Source organism: Lepus europaeus, chromosome 8, assembly GCF_033115175.1.
Source record: "Lepus europaeus isolate LE1 chromosome 8, mLepTim1.pri, whole genome shotgun sequence".
Taxonomy (NCBI): Eukaryota; Metazoa; Chordata; class Mammalia; order Lagomorpha; family Leporidae; genus Lepus; species Lepus europaeus.
Window position 1 is genome coordinate 33,312,776 of NC_084834.1, and position 15,969 is coordinate 33,328,744.

Genomic DNA, 15,969 nt, shown 5'->3' on the forward strand with positions numbered 1-15,969 from the left:
TCTCTCTCTCTCTCTCTGTGTGTGTAAGTCTTTCAAATAAATAAATCTTTATTTAAAAAAAAAAAAAAGAGGGGCCAGTTCAGTGGCACATTGGGTAAAGCCACCGCCTGCAGTGCCGGCAGCCCATATGGGCACCAGTTTGAGTCCTGGATGCTCCACTTCCAATCCAGCTCTCTGCTATGCCTGGGAAAGCAGTAAAAGATGGCCCAAGTCCTTGGGTCCCTGCACCCACATAGGAGACCTGGAAGAAGCTCCTGGCTGCTGGCTTTGGATCGGCCCAGCTCTGGTCATTGCAGCCATCTGTGGAGTGAAAAAGCAGATGGAAGACCTCTCTCTCTGTCTCTCTCTTCTCTCTCTCTCTCTGCCTCTGCCTCTGCCTTTCTATAACTCTGCCTTTCAAATAAATAAATAAATCTTTAAAAATAATAGTAAATAATCATTTTTTAAAATGAGTGTGACATGTCTGTCACATTAGCTGTCAGACTCCCAGGGAAACTGACAGCTTATAGTTGTAACAGTACAAATGTGAAACAGGAAAATTCTCAGTGATGTTACAATATGGACCTTGTCCTTGGTAGCTGCCTTGGAAATTTAAGAGTTACGTGTCAGGTTTGGAGGTAGGAGCCCTCTAACCTCACTTATTGTGATTGTATGGGGATCCAAGATAATGGTTTTTTAAGGCTCCAAAGATCTCAGCAGGTGCCTTTTTAGTTCCATTACACCACTGCCCTTCTCATCTGTGCCCAATTCACTCCCATTAATATATGGATTAATCAGAATCCAAAAAGGGATGTGGAAACCATTTCAAGTGTTTACAACAGAGGGAAGTTAAAGCTAAGAACTGATTGCAGTGACCATAGCCAAAAAATCCGGAGATGAGCAACAGCCAGAAACCACTTCGCTTCTAGACTATGTGTATGTGCTATGATCTTCTTCAAGCATGTAGAAACTCGTCTGAGTCTATCAGGGATTCAGAATATAGAAGACACAGGAAACAGAAGGTGCTCACAGGCTAATGTATGGGGACATGTTCTAAGAGCTGGAAGGGCAGTGCCTGGAGGACTCTGGTGCTTCCTGGGCCACTGTGGGAATGAGTGTCTCTTTGCAGAACTTCAAACTTCTAGGAAGTAACTTGATTTTAGGGTGCCTTGGGAATAAGCACCTTGCCACACATTTTATTGTTAGAAATAATAATCTCTTAGAGATGGATGACTTTTCCTTTCAATGCGTGGAAAAGATGCATTTACCCACGAAGAAAGGGGGCTTGGATGAAGGGATTGTGCATTCTTAAAACCGGAAGATCTTATATTCATATTCAGGTCAGAGCTTACACAAATATTCTTGATAAGGTAGAAGCAAGATGGCAAGGGCAGCAAAGTTTGAAGGAATGATCTTTTTTCCCTGCCCGTTCATCACTTTAATTTGGGCAACAGTGTTCTTAACTACTTTCCTATATCTTTCCTTGTTAATTCTTCCTTATTTTTGAACATTAGGCTTAAGTCACTTGCAAATTAAATTCAAATCACTGGATCTTCATGGTTGTTTAATCTATTGATACAATGAAACGGACCCTTAAGACTGGCTTATATCTGGGGGAGTGGAAAAATTTTCAAATTAGAACATGAAAAATGACAACAGACAAGAACATTTTGAAGTTCTTTGGGTTTGGCATATTTAAAAATTAGTGTTTATGTAATAAGCCTGAATATATGGGAACGTTTCTCTTAAATTCTAAGATAAAAAAGAATTTTGAAATAGCACATGTGTAAGTCATAAGATAAAGTTTAATACATTTGATCATGTTAAAAGACACAAAACACAGCCAATCTAACCAAATTTCAGGCATGCATTTACATAAATATATTAAATTAAGAAAAGAAATTATACACTTAAACATCCTTTTCACCTAAAAATCATTAAATCCACAGATCAACAATAAAACCAATTCTCTGCATTTACCACTTCAAGATACAATTGTTCTATTTTAAAGATAACACAAATACACTTGTTAGAATTTATATGCATTATACATATATTATATATTACATAGATAGTGTGTATACATATGTAGTGTTTGTACAGATAGATAAATATATATACATAGGTGTGTGCACACATACAGATACACACAGGTGTAGCTTAGGCCATCTGTACTATTACTGCTGGATTCTAATGTTGCACCAAACTGGAGCTAGGTGGATGTGACTATTGTCTTTCACTTCAAACAGGTTCATCATACCCACCAGCCTCACAACCTCCCTGTAAACATCCTTGCCTGTTCCACAGCAGATAATCCTGCTAGGCACTTTGATAAATATTTGTTGAGTTAATAAATGGGTGGATGGCTGAATACTATAGTATCATTCACAAAAAACCTTCATATTCTAATAACTTGATTAAATAAAGAGGATTAATTCAAGCTCAGAGGGATCATCTGAGCCAGTGAATTTGCTCGTCACTTTTCAGAACATTTATAGAAAATTCAGCTAGTACAAATATTAACCATGCTCCCTTAACCTGTACGTATAGCCTTCTGCCTCTTATGTACAGGAATCCAAGTAAAGGTTGATTCTGGCATTGTCTATGAATAAGGCTATGGACAAACTTCCCTAATTTTCAACAACCTAAAGGAAAATGGAAAACTAAGAAAGTCAAAATGGTAGAAAAATTAAAAAGGTTACTGTTCTTTTAAACTGAACAAAAAAAATCACAGAGAAAGGAAACACATAGAATTTTCATTTTAGTATTATTTTATACTTATTATTTATGATTCAATATCTTTTCATTTTAATTAAATGGACTTCTTTTAAATAAATCGTCTACTGTAGCATGTCCCAGGCAATCAAATTCCAAAAATTCCATAGTACCTCAGTTGTCTCAGTTATCATTTATCTTGTTACTACATGGTTCTTGGTGAAATGCATGTCCAAACATACCCTGTGAACATAATGAGACATGGGAAACATCTATGTCATAAGATTGCCAATTTGGTTTCTCAACAACAGAATTATGAGAGGGGCTCTACAGTATATGAAATCTTAATTTACTCTAGGAATGTCATGTCTCAGGGTTTGAGAATATGAAGTAAAGAAGCATACAACATTCATTTGGGAAGTAGATCATATCGAATATGATCACACCTTGCTCATATGAATGGGAGCCATAGCCTAGTAATTTAGTGCAAAGGAAAAGGTTCAGAAATTAGTGATTACTCATGAGCACAAAGCTTATTTTATATTTAGTTATCATGAATGTTTCCATCACTGTTAATGTTCAGTTCTTTCTATCTTCTGTTCTAAAAGATGATTTGTTTTTTGACTCAAAAAAAATGATAGCTGATTGAGAAAATGCACCTTGCATTCACATTAGCTTGTCTTTATGAATACATATACTTTGGATTTAAGTAGACATAATCTACATATTAAAACAAAAAATACTATGAATGAAAAATGACTTCTGACTTTGTGATATGCATGACAGAGATAACCTTAGAATTAATGAGGAGTTGATATTATGTTTTAAAGTCACTGTGTAATCTGGCCTTAAAAAAATAACAGATTTTAGGTGTAAGGCTTTATGTTGGGATCCATCACTGATGTTTTCTTTTTTCAAATTACATCTATATGTCCAATACAAATGTATGGGAAAGCAAGGCAGATATCATGGATGCACCGTGGGTTCATAAGTCATGAGGAATTTAAGAGTGCTTATCACAAATGAACAAACCTGTTTACAGCATCTTCAGCAACCATGTCCATGATTAAGAAAACAGCTCAACAGTATTGACTTACGCTCACAGGAACACATCTTACTCTCCCAAAATGTTATTATCTTAAGGCAGTTTCCCAAACTTATTCAAAGGAGACACTTAAGAGGAACAAGCTTTAAGTTGGCTAGGGTTACTGTTTGGCAGGCTCTGTGGTCATGGTTTTAATATCGATATGTTTCTCTTCTTGGATTTTCCACTTTTTTTAGCATCATATTTACTACTGGGAGTTGGGACCAAGATACAATGATGAAGAGAATGAAGGTAAAATAAGATAACATTATTTATCTTCAGATATTCAAAAGAGGACCTATTTGAGGGTATTCTTAGCAATGCCAGTAATAGGTCCACCAACTTCTTGGGGGTATATTTTCTGGGCATGGGACTTTGGTCTGGGTTCTCTGCAAGCCAAATCTCATCCCATGGGTAGAGGAAAGAAGATCCCAAGGTCTACATAGACTAACAAACACTTGCTATTTTTTCCTAATAGGTTTGCAATGATTTTCCCCTATAATAGATTCTACAGAGAGGACTGTTGCTTGGGTGGGAAATAGCTATTAATACTCCTGCTTGTTAGCTTAAACTCTCGAGTGGAGCTACTTTCCATATCTTTCCTGTAGCTATGATAGAATAACTGAATGGGAATATCTGGATTGTTGGTTACTTTCAGTGATTGTAATGGATCAGTCTAGCTCTTTGTTCAATGTTCTTGTTGCTATCAAATTTGACCAAATGTGACACTAGAAGAGATCAATAGAAATCAAAAAAGCAAAAGCAAAAGAAAACTACTCTAGGATGCCTTAATTATGCATATACTGAAGACATGTTTATTTAGGAAAAAACAATAAAAAACAGAGGAGTGGGAAGAGGAAAGAGGTAAAAATGAAGACGTGGAGGGAGGAAAGGACAAAGATTGTGGGTAACAGCTATACAATGGAGGGGGAGAAGACAGATACTAGAGGTAACAGTCTAAGCTCAGAAATGATTTTGTTAATTGGCCAACTACAGTTGCCCATGGTATATCTTGTTTTTCCTCTTAAAAATCTGAGCTGTTTCCCTTTTAGTGTTTCAAAGCTAGGAGACTTAATAGAAAGTTGGACTAAGTTTAAATTGTATGCATTTGAAGGACCTTGCAAGTAGCATCTAAGTTCCTATTTTACATCTAGTAGTCTCATTGTATAGTTTATGATCCAGAGATAAAAACAATATTAAAATATGGACTTAAAATGTTAAGCAAATTAAATATAATTATTTGCAAAGAAAGAAATAGGGAAGAAGAGAGATTGCTCTGAGAAATGCAAATGACAAAAAGAAGTTTCCTATTTTGGACATGTCTACGTCTATGTCTGTGTTCTGACACCTTGTTCTTTCTTGTTCTTTCTTCCTAAGATAGCCCATTAATCTGAGAAAATATCTGAGTTCTTGTCATAAAATAAAAGATATATTTTAAGAATCTACATTGGAATAAAGTTCCAAGAAGAAAAATATAAATGGAAGCACTTTGTGCTATCACTCTTAAATCTTTCCTCCTTTTTAACTTCAATGATCTCTCAATTCAATTTTCTTATCAATGCCTTCAATAACTGTCAAGAGAACTAGTTCTATAATCCAGTGTGAGAGTTTGGCAGAAACCGATGAGAGAAAATTGGTTTCTAATTGTTTAAAACTACTCTGGCATCATTTCACACTTAGTTGATACCCAAGCCTTAAACTCTAGAATGGTCACGTTTCTGTTTCTTTATTTCATCCTCCTCCTACACATCAGCACTCATACCAAGGACGTTAGCCTTGTGTGCTTTTAGGAATGTGGGAGATGTTGCCTCCCATGTATGGAACAGTAACTTTTTCTTAGCAGTACTTTTAAATCAGTTCCTACCTGCCTCTCATCACGAATCACTGCAGATAATTTCCCAGTCATGCATTTAAAAAACCTACTTAAAAGGAAAGGTCAAAGAGATTGTTTTTGAATTGACCACTTCGTTTCAAATACGGAGCCATCAATTAGCCATCACCATCTACTTTTCTCCTAAGGGCAGAAAGAAATGACTCTCATGCCTCTACTTTCTTTGCTTGAGTTTAATATCCATGGATTGTGCTATCTTCTTTTTTGAGGAATTTGCTCTTTTGTTCTAATGAGTCACAATAGGAAAGGCAATTGACACCTGGGGTACATGGTTTGCTAAACCCACATGAAACTCTTTCACTTGGGAAAAGGCTGTATGAAACAGGCTGGCCCCTTTAATAGATATTTTTAAATAGTAGAACTAGTGGCGACAGGACACTTTCTCTTCAGAGGAAAAGATGGAAAGATTAAAAACATAAGAAACAACAGTTGATTTTTCAGATTTCACTGAATATACAGCAGTGTCCTTATTGTGTTCGGTGAAGCTATGAATGAGGGAATGTGTAATAAAACTGCACAATTTGACAGATTTCGACAGCTGGCTCCCTCACAAGAAGTTCACATTTTGTTAATGTCACCCACGTTGAATAAGGGACGATTAGATGGTAAGGTTCATTTACAAAAATGGTTGTCAGGACATTTTTTTTTTAATTGTAAAACTTTCTGTGATGGAATTCAGTTAAAGGGCTATGAAGAGAAAGCAATGGAGACAAAAGATTGCTATTAACCTACAGATGCAGGCTACTGCATGGTTCATTGCAAGATTTGTCACACTGTTGGGCCAATGAAGTGTTAGAGTGACTAGAAAGGACCACCCCTTTTCTGGGGTAAGAGGGCAATTTGGTCTCCATGCTCATTTAATCCTGAGACTTCTTTGAATAGACTGTCAATTGAATCTAAATCGTGCAAAATTATGCATGCACTTTTTAATGCAGGCTATTGTTCACTAAGCACTGAACCAAGATTTCTCAACCCATTTCCATTTGGCATGAGGTCACTTGAAACTTAAGTAATCATATATGGAAGACAAGAGCAGTGCACTTAACCAACCTTTCTACATTGTGGTTTCTATATAAATGCTCACTGTGTCTTAATTGCAAATCTCGCACTTAAAACCCATAGAGAATTACTAGCTACCAGATCTTTATTTAACTGAAGCTCATATTCCTAAAGGTAAGGAGCTGGTTTGGAAAGTCAGCTGGTGCTGCATAATCCATGCTACACTACAATTTAGATTCTAGAGGAATGGATGTTTACAGAAGGAGGACAGTGCAATGGGTGTGCACTTGTCATGAGTAGATGTGTTTTCTCAGTAGTGCAAAGAGGCCTTAGACTTTTGTTGAAATCCAGACCTGGAGGGTTGGCCTGGAAAACCATTAAAAAAAATCGATCTACCAGAGTTTTTGCACTTTTCAGTTAGAACATGTCAGTTCTCTAAAAACCTGAACAGTTGTAGAATATTTATTGATACATTAACCAAGGTGTATTTTCATTGAGTTCTGAAGGAATATGTATCTTAGAAGTCATATTTGGCAAGAACTATTACATTAAAAATTTGTACAAGTGACAGCTTACATAGCCAAAATTTGTTCAAAACCAGTGAGCTCTTCTCCAGTGAGGTTCGATTCAGTGTGAAATTGACAACATTCTAATCACATATACTCTGACGGTCTTGCTATGGTGAAAAGCACTTTACAAATGTTTAATGCTGGAATTTTATAAGGATTAGCTGTTTTCTTGCTTTTTCATCCGTCGTTAATGATTACATGTTGGCAAAAGGATACATTGCTAGATTAGATCCACATCACATTAAAGACTGCTTTCTCACTCCCCTTCTTTCCAATTAAGTTGGTGAAAAATGTAACTTTAGTATTTTACAGGAGAGGGTAAAGGTGTTTCATCTAGGTGATGTCTATATTATAAAAATAAAATAAAAAATATAAATATGTAACACAAACCCAGTGCCTATTGTTAAATAAAATATACAATAAAAGCAGACCTTTTAGGAAGACTGATTTTAAAATATGCTGTTATGATTTAATTATAAAACACTTGAAAACAATCTTGAGATTAAGCTGGAGTAACCAGATTTCTCTGCCAATAAAAAGGTAAGTGCATAACATTCTTTAATCGAATACATTGATAAAAAGGAAGATTACAATTTTATATCAAGTTGCTCATTCAGAAATTCATCAGGGAGTTCTGAAACATTCTCTCATATTAAAGTCCTTTAATATAAAAATATTGCTTTTTATTATATCCATCAGATTGCACAGTAATGTCTCAAAACTCTATTAAAGTTGACTTTAGTTATTACAGACAGAAAATTCCTGGGAAGTCAAATAGTCTCTTCTGGTGACATAAAAATTCCGTTATCAATTTACAATGGAATTTCTGTGTAAATTACTCCACACAAGGAAGTATTTTTTTTTTTAAAAAATCCATCTGTTATGCAACCAAGTATATTGGAGTTGTGAGTGTGTGTGTGTACGTGCATATGTGAACAAACGTGCTAACATACACACAGAGGATCTGCACATTTCCAGAAATTATTTTTAAATAAAAGAAAATGAAATCACAGAAGTGTGTAGCAGGATAACAGTCTTTCTTTTTAATGACAGGATGAAAATAAATGCCCATTGGAAAGGAGTATTCAAACAGTCCCAGAAACTATACAATGTAACTTGTTAGATCCAGCAAATAAGATGTCATGTCAATGATCTGATCAAGAATACCTGCCCTGGTCACTCTGCGGATGTTTCTGTCCACTTGTTCACACTGAGGACCAAGGTAGCCCTTTTTACAGAGGCACTTGTTCGGTCTAACACAGACACCTCCATGGCGACACGGTGGCTCGCATTTTGCTGGGAGAAGAAAAACAACAATAACATTGCACTGTCATTCCGTATGTCAGAGCAGCACCCGAGAGAAGATCGACAGATACTTAATGAGCAGGAGAAGAGAGCAAAACAACGAGCTAGCTGGCCACAAACTCCATATTATTTGGGGGCTAGAACTCAGCAGAGGATGGGAGATATTTCTAGAAAAGCAGAGATCATGGAAAGCTACTTCAATCCTTTGCAGAACTGACTCTGAGAAGGAAGTGTTCAATCCCTTCAGCTCTCTGTATTTATTTCCAGAGAACTTTCCAAAAACCTATGTTTCCCTTCCCCCAGGTTGGGACTCAACGTGGGTCCTAGCCTGAGAGACAGAGATACAGTGACCCTGGCTTCTCCAACACAGCATAAAGGAATGGTCAATTCTTGATGTGAGTCGGATGGAAAATTCGCCAAATGGACTCCCTTGGGTTCTTCCTCCGCCTTGCTGCCAAGGCGCACAGCGTGCGTGTTTCACTCTCTGGTCAGACTTTGAGGCCATTCCTGGGCTCAGTACAATTGGCTAAAGAAGGATGTTCTAAGAAATGATCCTTGTGGTTAAACGACAGCCCAGAATTACTTCATTAAAGACTTCTTACCACTACACTCTAAATGGGGATTATGAAGACATACTGCTAAAATCAAAGGGAGACATAAAATCAAGTATTTAAATTAATTGCTATTTACTGAGAAGATAAATCTGGGCTGTGCAGTCACTGTGAACAGAATCAAATCCCTTGAATACATTTCCTTTTATTTTGATAGGACAAGGTCATTTTCACCTTAATCAAAATCCGGTGATCTGTGGCTGATGCATGAAAAAGAAAGCATTAGAAGAAAATAAACCGACTATTTTCTCTTTTCAATTTGTGGGAGTTGAGTCAACTATGTGGATATATGAATAAAGTTCTCCTTTTGGTCTAAAATATCCCAATAGATTACTTCTATATAACATGATTTGGACATATTCTGTGTACTAAAACTACTTAATTTTTTTTTGGTGAAAAGATGAAGATGGTTTTTACTGGAATGAAACTTTATGTGAACTCAAAGTGCATATTTTCCTTTACATCACATATTATTACTGTCTACTAAAGTATATATAATGTCTATTGCATGCAAAACAATTTGTTCACCCTAAGTTTAAGCATCCTGTCCCTAGAAGGCACTCAGTAAGAATTTGTTAACTGATGACTTAAGGTGATACAACAGGTTAGTAAATGCAGAATAGAATTCAGCAGAATGAATGCTACATAAAGAAGCAGAGAGAGAATAGAAATTGTTAGGCAAGGAAGGAAGCAGAAGGATGGCAGATTATCAGGAATTTGAATGGTATTATATTTGAATATTGATTCTTATTTTTTGGTCAGCTAGTGGAAAAGGAGATTGAACCGGTCAATAAAGTATTTGCTTTAAATAATGTAATTACTTAATTTCTGTTGAGTTTTAATATTGATAGCTCTTTCCTAGATATGCAATCCCAGATTTTAATTACATGTACTAAATTAATTACCTAATGTCATTAATGCTGAAGCAATTTAAGCTTCAAATGTATACCATACTCACATATAACTATAAATGTTGATTGGTGTGGTTAGATCATATATAAAGTAGGCAAGTTATGATTGTAATTTTCTAAAAGAAATACATCTTTTGTATAAGAAAAATGATAGTATTTATAAATTAAGAATAATATTAACTATTAATTTGGGACTTTAGTTTTCATTAACAAGAATTACTTCAATATTTCAAATAGCAAGGATCACAATGTTCTCAAAGTAATTTGTCAATGCTGGTTGGTGAAGATGCATTTTCAACATAAACACTTTAGCCCTATATCTCTGAATGTATCCAGTTTTCTTACTTCACACCAAGCAGAACTTGAACATCAGTGTACAACACTGAGAGAACAACCCCAGAGCAAATCTCCTTCCCTCTTTCTGAGAAGCGGCACACCTAGTGGATGGCTCACAAGGGAGTGGCAAAAAGAATTAAAAAAAAATCTCATAATATGCCTCCAGATAATTGCATTTCCCCCTCGTATTTAATCACACTCACTGAAAACCCCCACTTGCAGTGTGCTGAAGCCAGAAAGCAGGCAGTAAAGCGAGGGAGGGCATTTATGGGGTGTCTGGAAAATGCTGGCACTTGGAGACGGCCCTGCAAACACTCAGTCACTGGCTAGTGTGAAATCTCAGAAGCCAGGACGGAGAGCCCAGCAGAGAGGACCTGGCAGTGCTGTTTTCATTCTTCTGCCTTATGAAAGGACTCAGTCGTTTAAAAGTCTTTTATGCTAAGGATGAACTTACGTGAGTGCCTAGTTTCCACTTAGGAAATGGGAGAGGTTTCATTTCTAAGTTCAGAAACAGAAGAGCGTGACTATTATTATAGATGGCAAACTATTTTTCAACACTATACAATTCTAGAAGAAACAGCTGATGTTTGAGTTCTCGAGTACCTGCGGACTGTTCCAGCCCCAGTCTTTCCTAGGGACAAGGGTATACTCACCGGTTCTGCAGAAGTCCCCTTCCCAGCCTGGACTGCAACAGCATCTGCCTGTGGGGGTGCAGTAGCCATTCCGACAGAGCCGGGAGCACTCGGAAGCCAGCGTCTGCGCAGGCTGCACTGTGGCCCTGCATTCCTCGGGCATCAAAGGTCTGCATGGAAAGACAACAGCAGAAAATGTGTTTTGGTAGAAAATCGATACTGGAAGCCTGTTTAGTGATCTTGTAGCTTATCTATTGCTTTCTTTTCATTTTTTTTTAAAGATTGATTTATTTATTTAAAAGTCAGAGTTACACAGAGAGAGAAGGAGAGGCAGAAAAGAGAGAGGTCTTCCATCCACTGGTTCACACCCTAGTTGACCACAACTGCTGAAGCTAGGCCGATCTGAAGCCAGGAGCCAGGAGCCAGGAGCTTCTTCTGGGTCTCCCACATGGGTGCGGGGACCCAAGGACTTGGGCCATCTTCTACTGCTTTCCCAGGCCATAGCAGAGAGTTGCATCGGAAGTGGAGCAGCCGGGACTCGAACTGGTGCCCATATAGGATGCAGGCACTTCAGGCAGTGGCTTTGCTTGCTAAGCCACAGCACCGGCCCCTTGCTTTCTAAAAAGACCTTCCTCTTAAGTGACCCAATCAGATTGACAGCTTTCTAAGACTAGAAAGTACATCCACGCTAACCAGTTTTGAACCCGAGTGAACACATCAATATTCTAAGAAACTTGACCATGATCACAATTTATGGATGAAAAATGGAGGTTGAATTACACTGAGACTATACGTGTGGAAGCTGAGTATTTCCAGGAGCTGCAATTTAAATAGTAAAGTCTAGATATACTTCATGGGTTTAGGATATGGGATGGATTCTCTTCTTAATATCATATTGGGACCGAAGGTATTTGCCAAAATGAATACTTGTAGCCTGAAAGGCTTGGGAATCAATTTCCATTTTAATCTTACATTTCTTTTAAGATCATTTTTTTCAGATAGCCTTGCCTTGAAATGCCAGCATAATATATGTTGTGTATAGACAATTCAGTCAAAGTGTAAGCTTTTATGAAAAGAAGGATCTGGATAGTATGTGTGTACACATATGCATGTATATTGATGTATTATAATTTCATCTGGCCCTGCTATGGGGAAAAATAAAGTGAATAGTAGCCGACAAGAACATTTTACATTTTACATTATTTGCAATGTAAAAGGTCACAGATTTTGTTCTAGGTGCTCTGCTGTGGCTATCAATTATGGAGGAAGTAAAGATGCCTTCAGGTGAGTTTATATGGATCTTACTGATTTTGAAATAAACTATTGTTCCAGCTGGGTCAGGCTGGAATCATGGTCACAAGAGCTCCTTACCTAATCTTTGGAAAAAGTGCAGCGCCATTTTCCTGTCAGTCACTGGAGCCTGTGCCATAGTGTGGTGAGAAGTCTCTTTTCAATTTAGGAATGTAAACAAATGTTTTCATCACCACTCAAGGCACCAGTATTTGGAAGGCAAAGCAGTTGGGCTCCTTAAGTGCCATAACAAAGAAGGTGATCATTATGGGTCAAAATCACCACAAGGGGCAAATTATAGAGCTTTCTGAGACAAAGAATCAAGCCCTGTAGACTGGATTTTCTTGAGATAGGTTACCTTGCTGTGTGCCTGTGGCAATATAACAGTGGTAGCAATTTGAGGCCTGGCCTCAGGGGATTTCTATAATAACTCAAAACCATATAGATTAAAAACCAAAACATAAAAAATGCATAGTGACTTCTTTAGCTCCTTTCTTCAATAGAAGTCTGAATCTTTGTTGAAAGCACTGTGTTTGGCTACTAATGTGGCAATTCAGAAAACTCCCTTAAATCCATTCAACCTCTTATTTAAATCTGGAAATGGTCAATTTATGTGAAAGGTCTGTCCTTCAGGCATTCCATGGACTGAACATATTTCCATTGAGAAAACATGAACAAATAGTTTCCATGTGTTCCCCAGAGCAGTATTCCTGGGAGTGAGGGGGATGGGATGAGGTAGAGAGACTGTGCTTTTGCCAAGAAAATGAAGGGCCTTGCCTTTGTCTTCTTCTTTATCACAAGTCTGCTCTATTTCTCATATAAGATTCTCTTGTCTGTGAGATGATGGTGGAATTTTTGACACCAGAAGAGCAGCTTCTCAGTAGCTATGAAGTGTTTTGGAGTTCCAGCCCATGGCATTCAGTGAACAGGAACTGTTCCAATTTTATTGGTACTGAAATTGTAGAATTCTGTATATCTCATCTTTGTACATAATCACTTGTCTACTCTCTTCTGACTCATTCAAGAAGAGACTCAGAAATACAGTAGGTGAAAAACATATCATGTTGTAGGCAATGCAAGATGGGGACACAAATTAGACCGTAAGATAGTTTATGATTGAGCAGTGCAGTCTTTTAAAGAGAAGTCATTTCATGCTTGAATTTGTTTAGCTGCTTCTTCTGTATGGCTGTAATAGATACACCTTGTGATTCCCTCAAGTTTTATAATTTAAATACCTGGGAAATTTATTTTTTTTTTGTCTACAAAGTTGATAATTAGCATTCCTCACTTAGCACATTAAATAAGTCCTCACCTTGTCTTTTAAACTGTTATCCTGTGGAGGTTCCCTTAACCTTGAAGCAATGCCTGTCTCTTACAGGACTTTGTTCCTCCAAGCGTGGGTTACTCTGCCTGCTTTTTTTTTCTCTGAAATGAAAGCTTGCAGTGGGCAGAAGCTACCTACTCAAACTTCAGGTTCACTTGTATACTTGGGCAGATATGTGCTCTTCACTGGGACAAAAGATAAAACAGGGTGCAGATCTGCATGGAGCCCACCAAAGACAAGACAGATATGCACACAAAAAAGTATAATGTCCTGATACCTGTTATGAAACAGGTACACAGGAACTATCATAGGGATAAAGATGAGAAAGCAATTAGTTTAGAATTGGGGGATGTTATAGAAAGATGACATTTAAGTCATAGAAATATTTTATCTTCTGATATCCATGGGAGCTAGAAAAATATTGTATAAGTAGTAAGTGCTTATTAAATTAAATTGAATGTACATCTTTAGTTTTCAAAAATATGCTTTCTGAAATATAAACTCCATGAAGACAAATGTTCCCTGTTTCTTTAGTGTCTCCTCAGACCTAAGAGAGTGTGCAACACATGGAAGATGCTTAATAAAAATTTGTTGAATTAGTGAAATTAATGAGCATATGACATTTTCAAAGGATGTTTATTTTCTATGTGACTGAGTGATGATATTTGGAGTATATGAACTATTTAGGGGAAGGAGATCATTAAAATCTAATTGCTATAATTTTACATCATAAACATAAAACTGAAAACACTTGCTACATTTCTATTGCTTAAATTACCTCAAAATAGGCACAATTCATTGTAAATTATGCATTTCTGAGCTAACTATAATTATAGTAAATAAACAAAGGGCTAAGAAGTCAAAATAAGCATGACATAAGAATGAGTTTCTCCTCCAGATGGCAATTAAGCCAACTTATTAAAATTTATCTGACTTAGATTTTTGGTGATTCCAACCATCGCCTTCCACTCACACTTTATTACGGTGGCATTGTCCTTTTGCTGAAAAGAATAGGATCTTTTCATGTGGGATGAAGAGAAAAGAAAGAGAGGAATGAAATAGTTCAATTGAAATTAATTATTATTTTCATTTGTAAGAGCCCATCTTGTGTAATATAAATACTACATATATATATATACCTAGATGGACTCTAAATAAAAATCTAGAGTATATATCTGTGATAGATTAACACATTTTCATATTTTTATTGGATGGGGGAAGCAGATGTTTTAACGTATGGTCTAATAAAAATAATTTACATATTCCTGTTCTTCTTTCCAATAGTTACTTTGTAAACTTTTGGACCCTTGGTTGTACTGAATGAAGTCAGAATTAGCTTTCAAAATAGAAAACGTACCCAAGAGGATGGTTAGGCTTATAATAAAGAATATACTGAGCCTATTTGCTGACAGCTATCCCCATAGCCCTCAAACTTAATTTAAATCAGAAAAACATATTTCCTAATCCCTTCACACATGACAAACAATGAAACACTAAGGGACTAGTACAGAAAATTGCACAACATTCTTCAATGTATAAAGCATTCTTTTTAGAAATTTAAGACTTTTTTTTAGGAGCCTACGTTGGCTGGCTTTGTGAAATAGTGTAAAGGTTTGAATACTTTCTTGAACTAAAGGGAGTAGTTGAGAAGAATAAGTAATTTATAACACACACCATACGTGATGACTCTCTGTGAATAGCTGTGGCCAACAGCGAATGTCTCTGGGTAAGGGGATTGTGGATGGTTTTCATTTAAAGATATTTAATTTAATACATGAAAAAATAAATCAATACAGGAGAAGTACTCTGAATTTGTGTGGAAACACAGGGATAAATTCTGTCTGAGCAGGCCTGCCCTTCAGAGTGAGCACTGTAGAATCGATTTTGTCTCTTACAGAAAGACAGGGAGCTCAATCCGAAATTTTTATTAGGTATCCAGATTTTAAATTCATTTTATTATAAAATAAGATAGATAAATCATGTATAATACTTATTTATAAAATCTTCACCCATTGGAGGTTTTAAAAATGTTACAATTCTATAGCATCTCTTAGACAGCAATCTCCTTAAGGGGCAGGGGATGAAGAACTGTCTTATTCCTTTATCTGTAGACACATTGGGATGCATGGGAAAGTGTTGCCTTATGATTATAGCATTTACAAAACTATTTTTTCCTGTATGCATTTACCCATTCTCATGAGTTAGGAAACACTGGTAAATCTAAATCCTCGTTACTCACAATATGGCCCCCAACCAACCAACAGCACTGGCATGACAGGCAGTTTATTAAAATTGCAGACTCTCAGGCCCTCCTCCAAGCCTA

The 15,969-nt window shown here is 36.7% G+C and overlaps 1 protein-coding gene across 4 annotated transcripts in view; it reads right to left on the bottom strand.

Moving 5' to 3' along the window:
- Positions 1–1,766: 1,766 nt before the first annotated feature.
- The window catches only part of HHIP (hedgehog interacting protein), a 106,666-nt gene continuing 92,463 nt past the window's right edge, over positions 1,767–15,969 (bottom strand). The window contains exons 12-14 of one of the 4 annotated variants that reach the window (XM_062199555.1): positions 11,054–11,202; positions 8,405–8,533; positions 1,767–7,581 (exon numbers count right to left, since the gene is read on the bottom strand). In XM_062199555.1, the coding sequence (XP_062055539.1) occupies positions 7,571–7,581; positions 8,405–8,533; positions 11,054–11,202 (289 nt within the window). In that variant the 3' untranslated portion in view covers positions 1,767–7,570. Of the gene's footprint in view, positions 7,582–7,650; positions 8,534–11,053; positions 11,203–15,969 lie in introns of those variants that run through there. The other 3 variants (XM_062199553.1, XM_062199554.1, XM_062199552.1) reach the window with 3 other exon arrangements.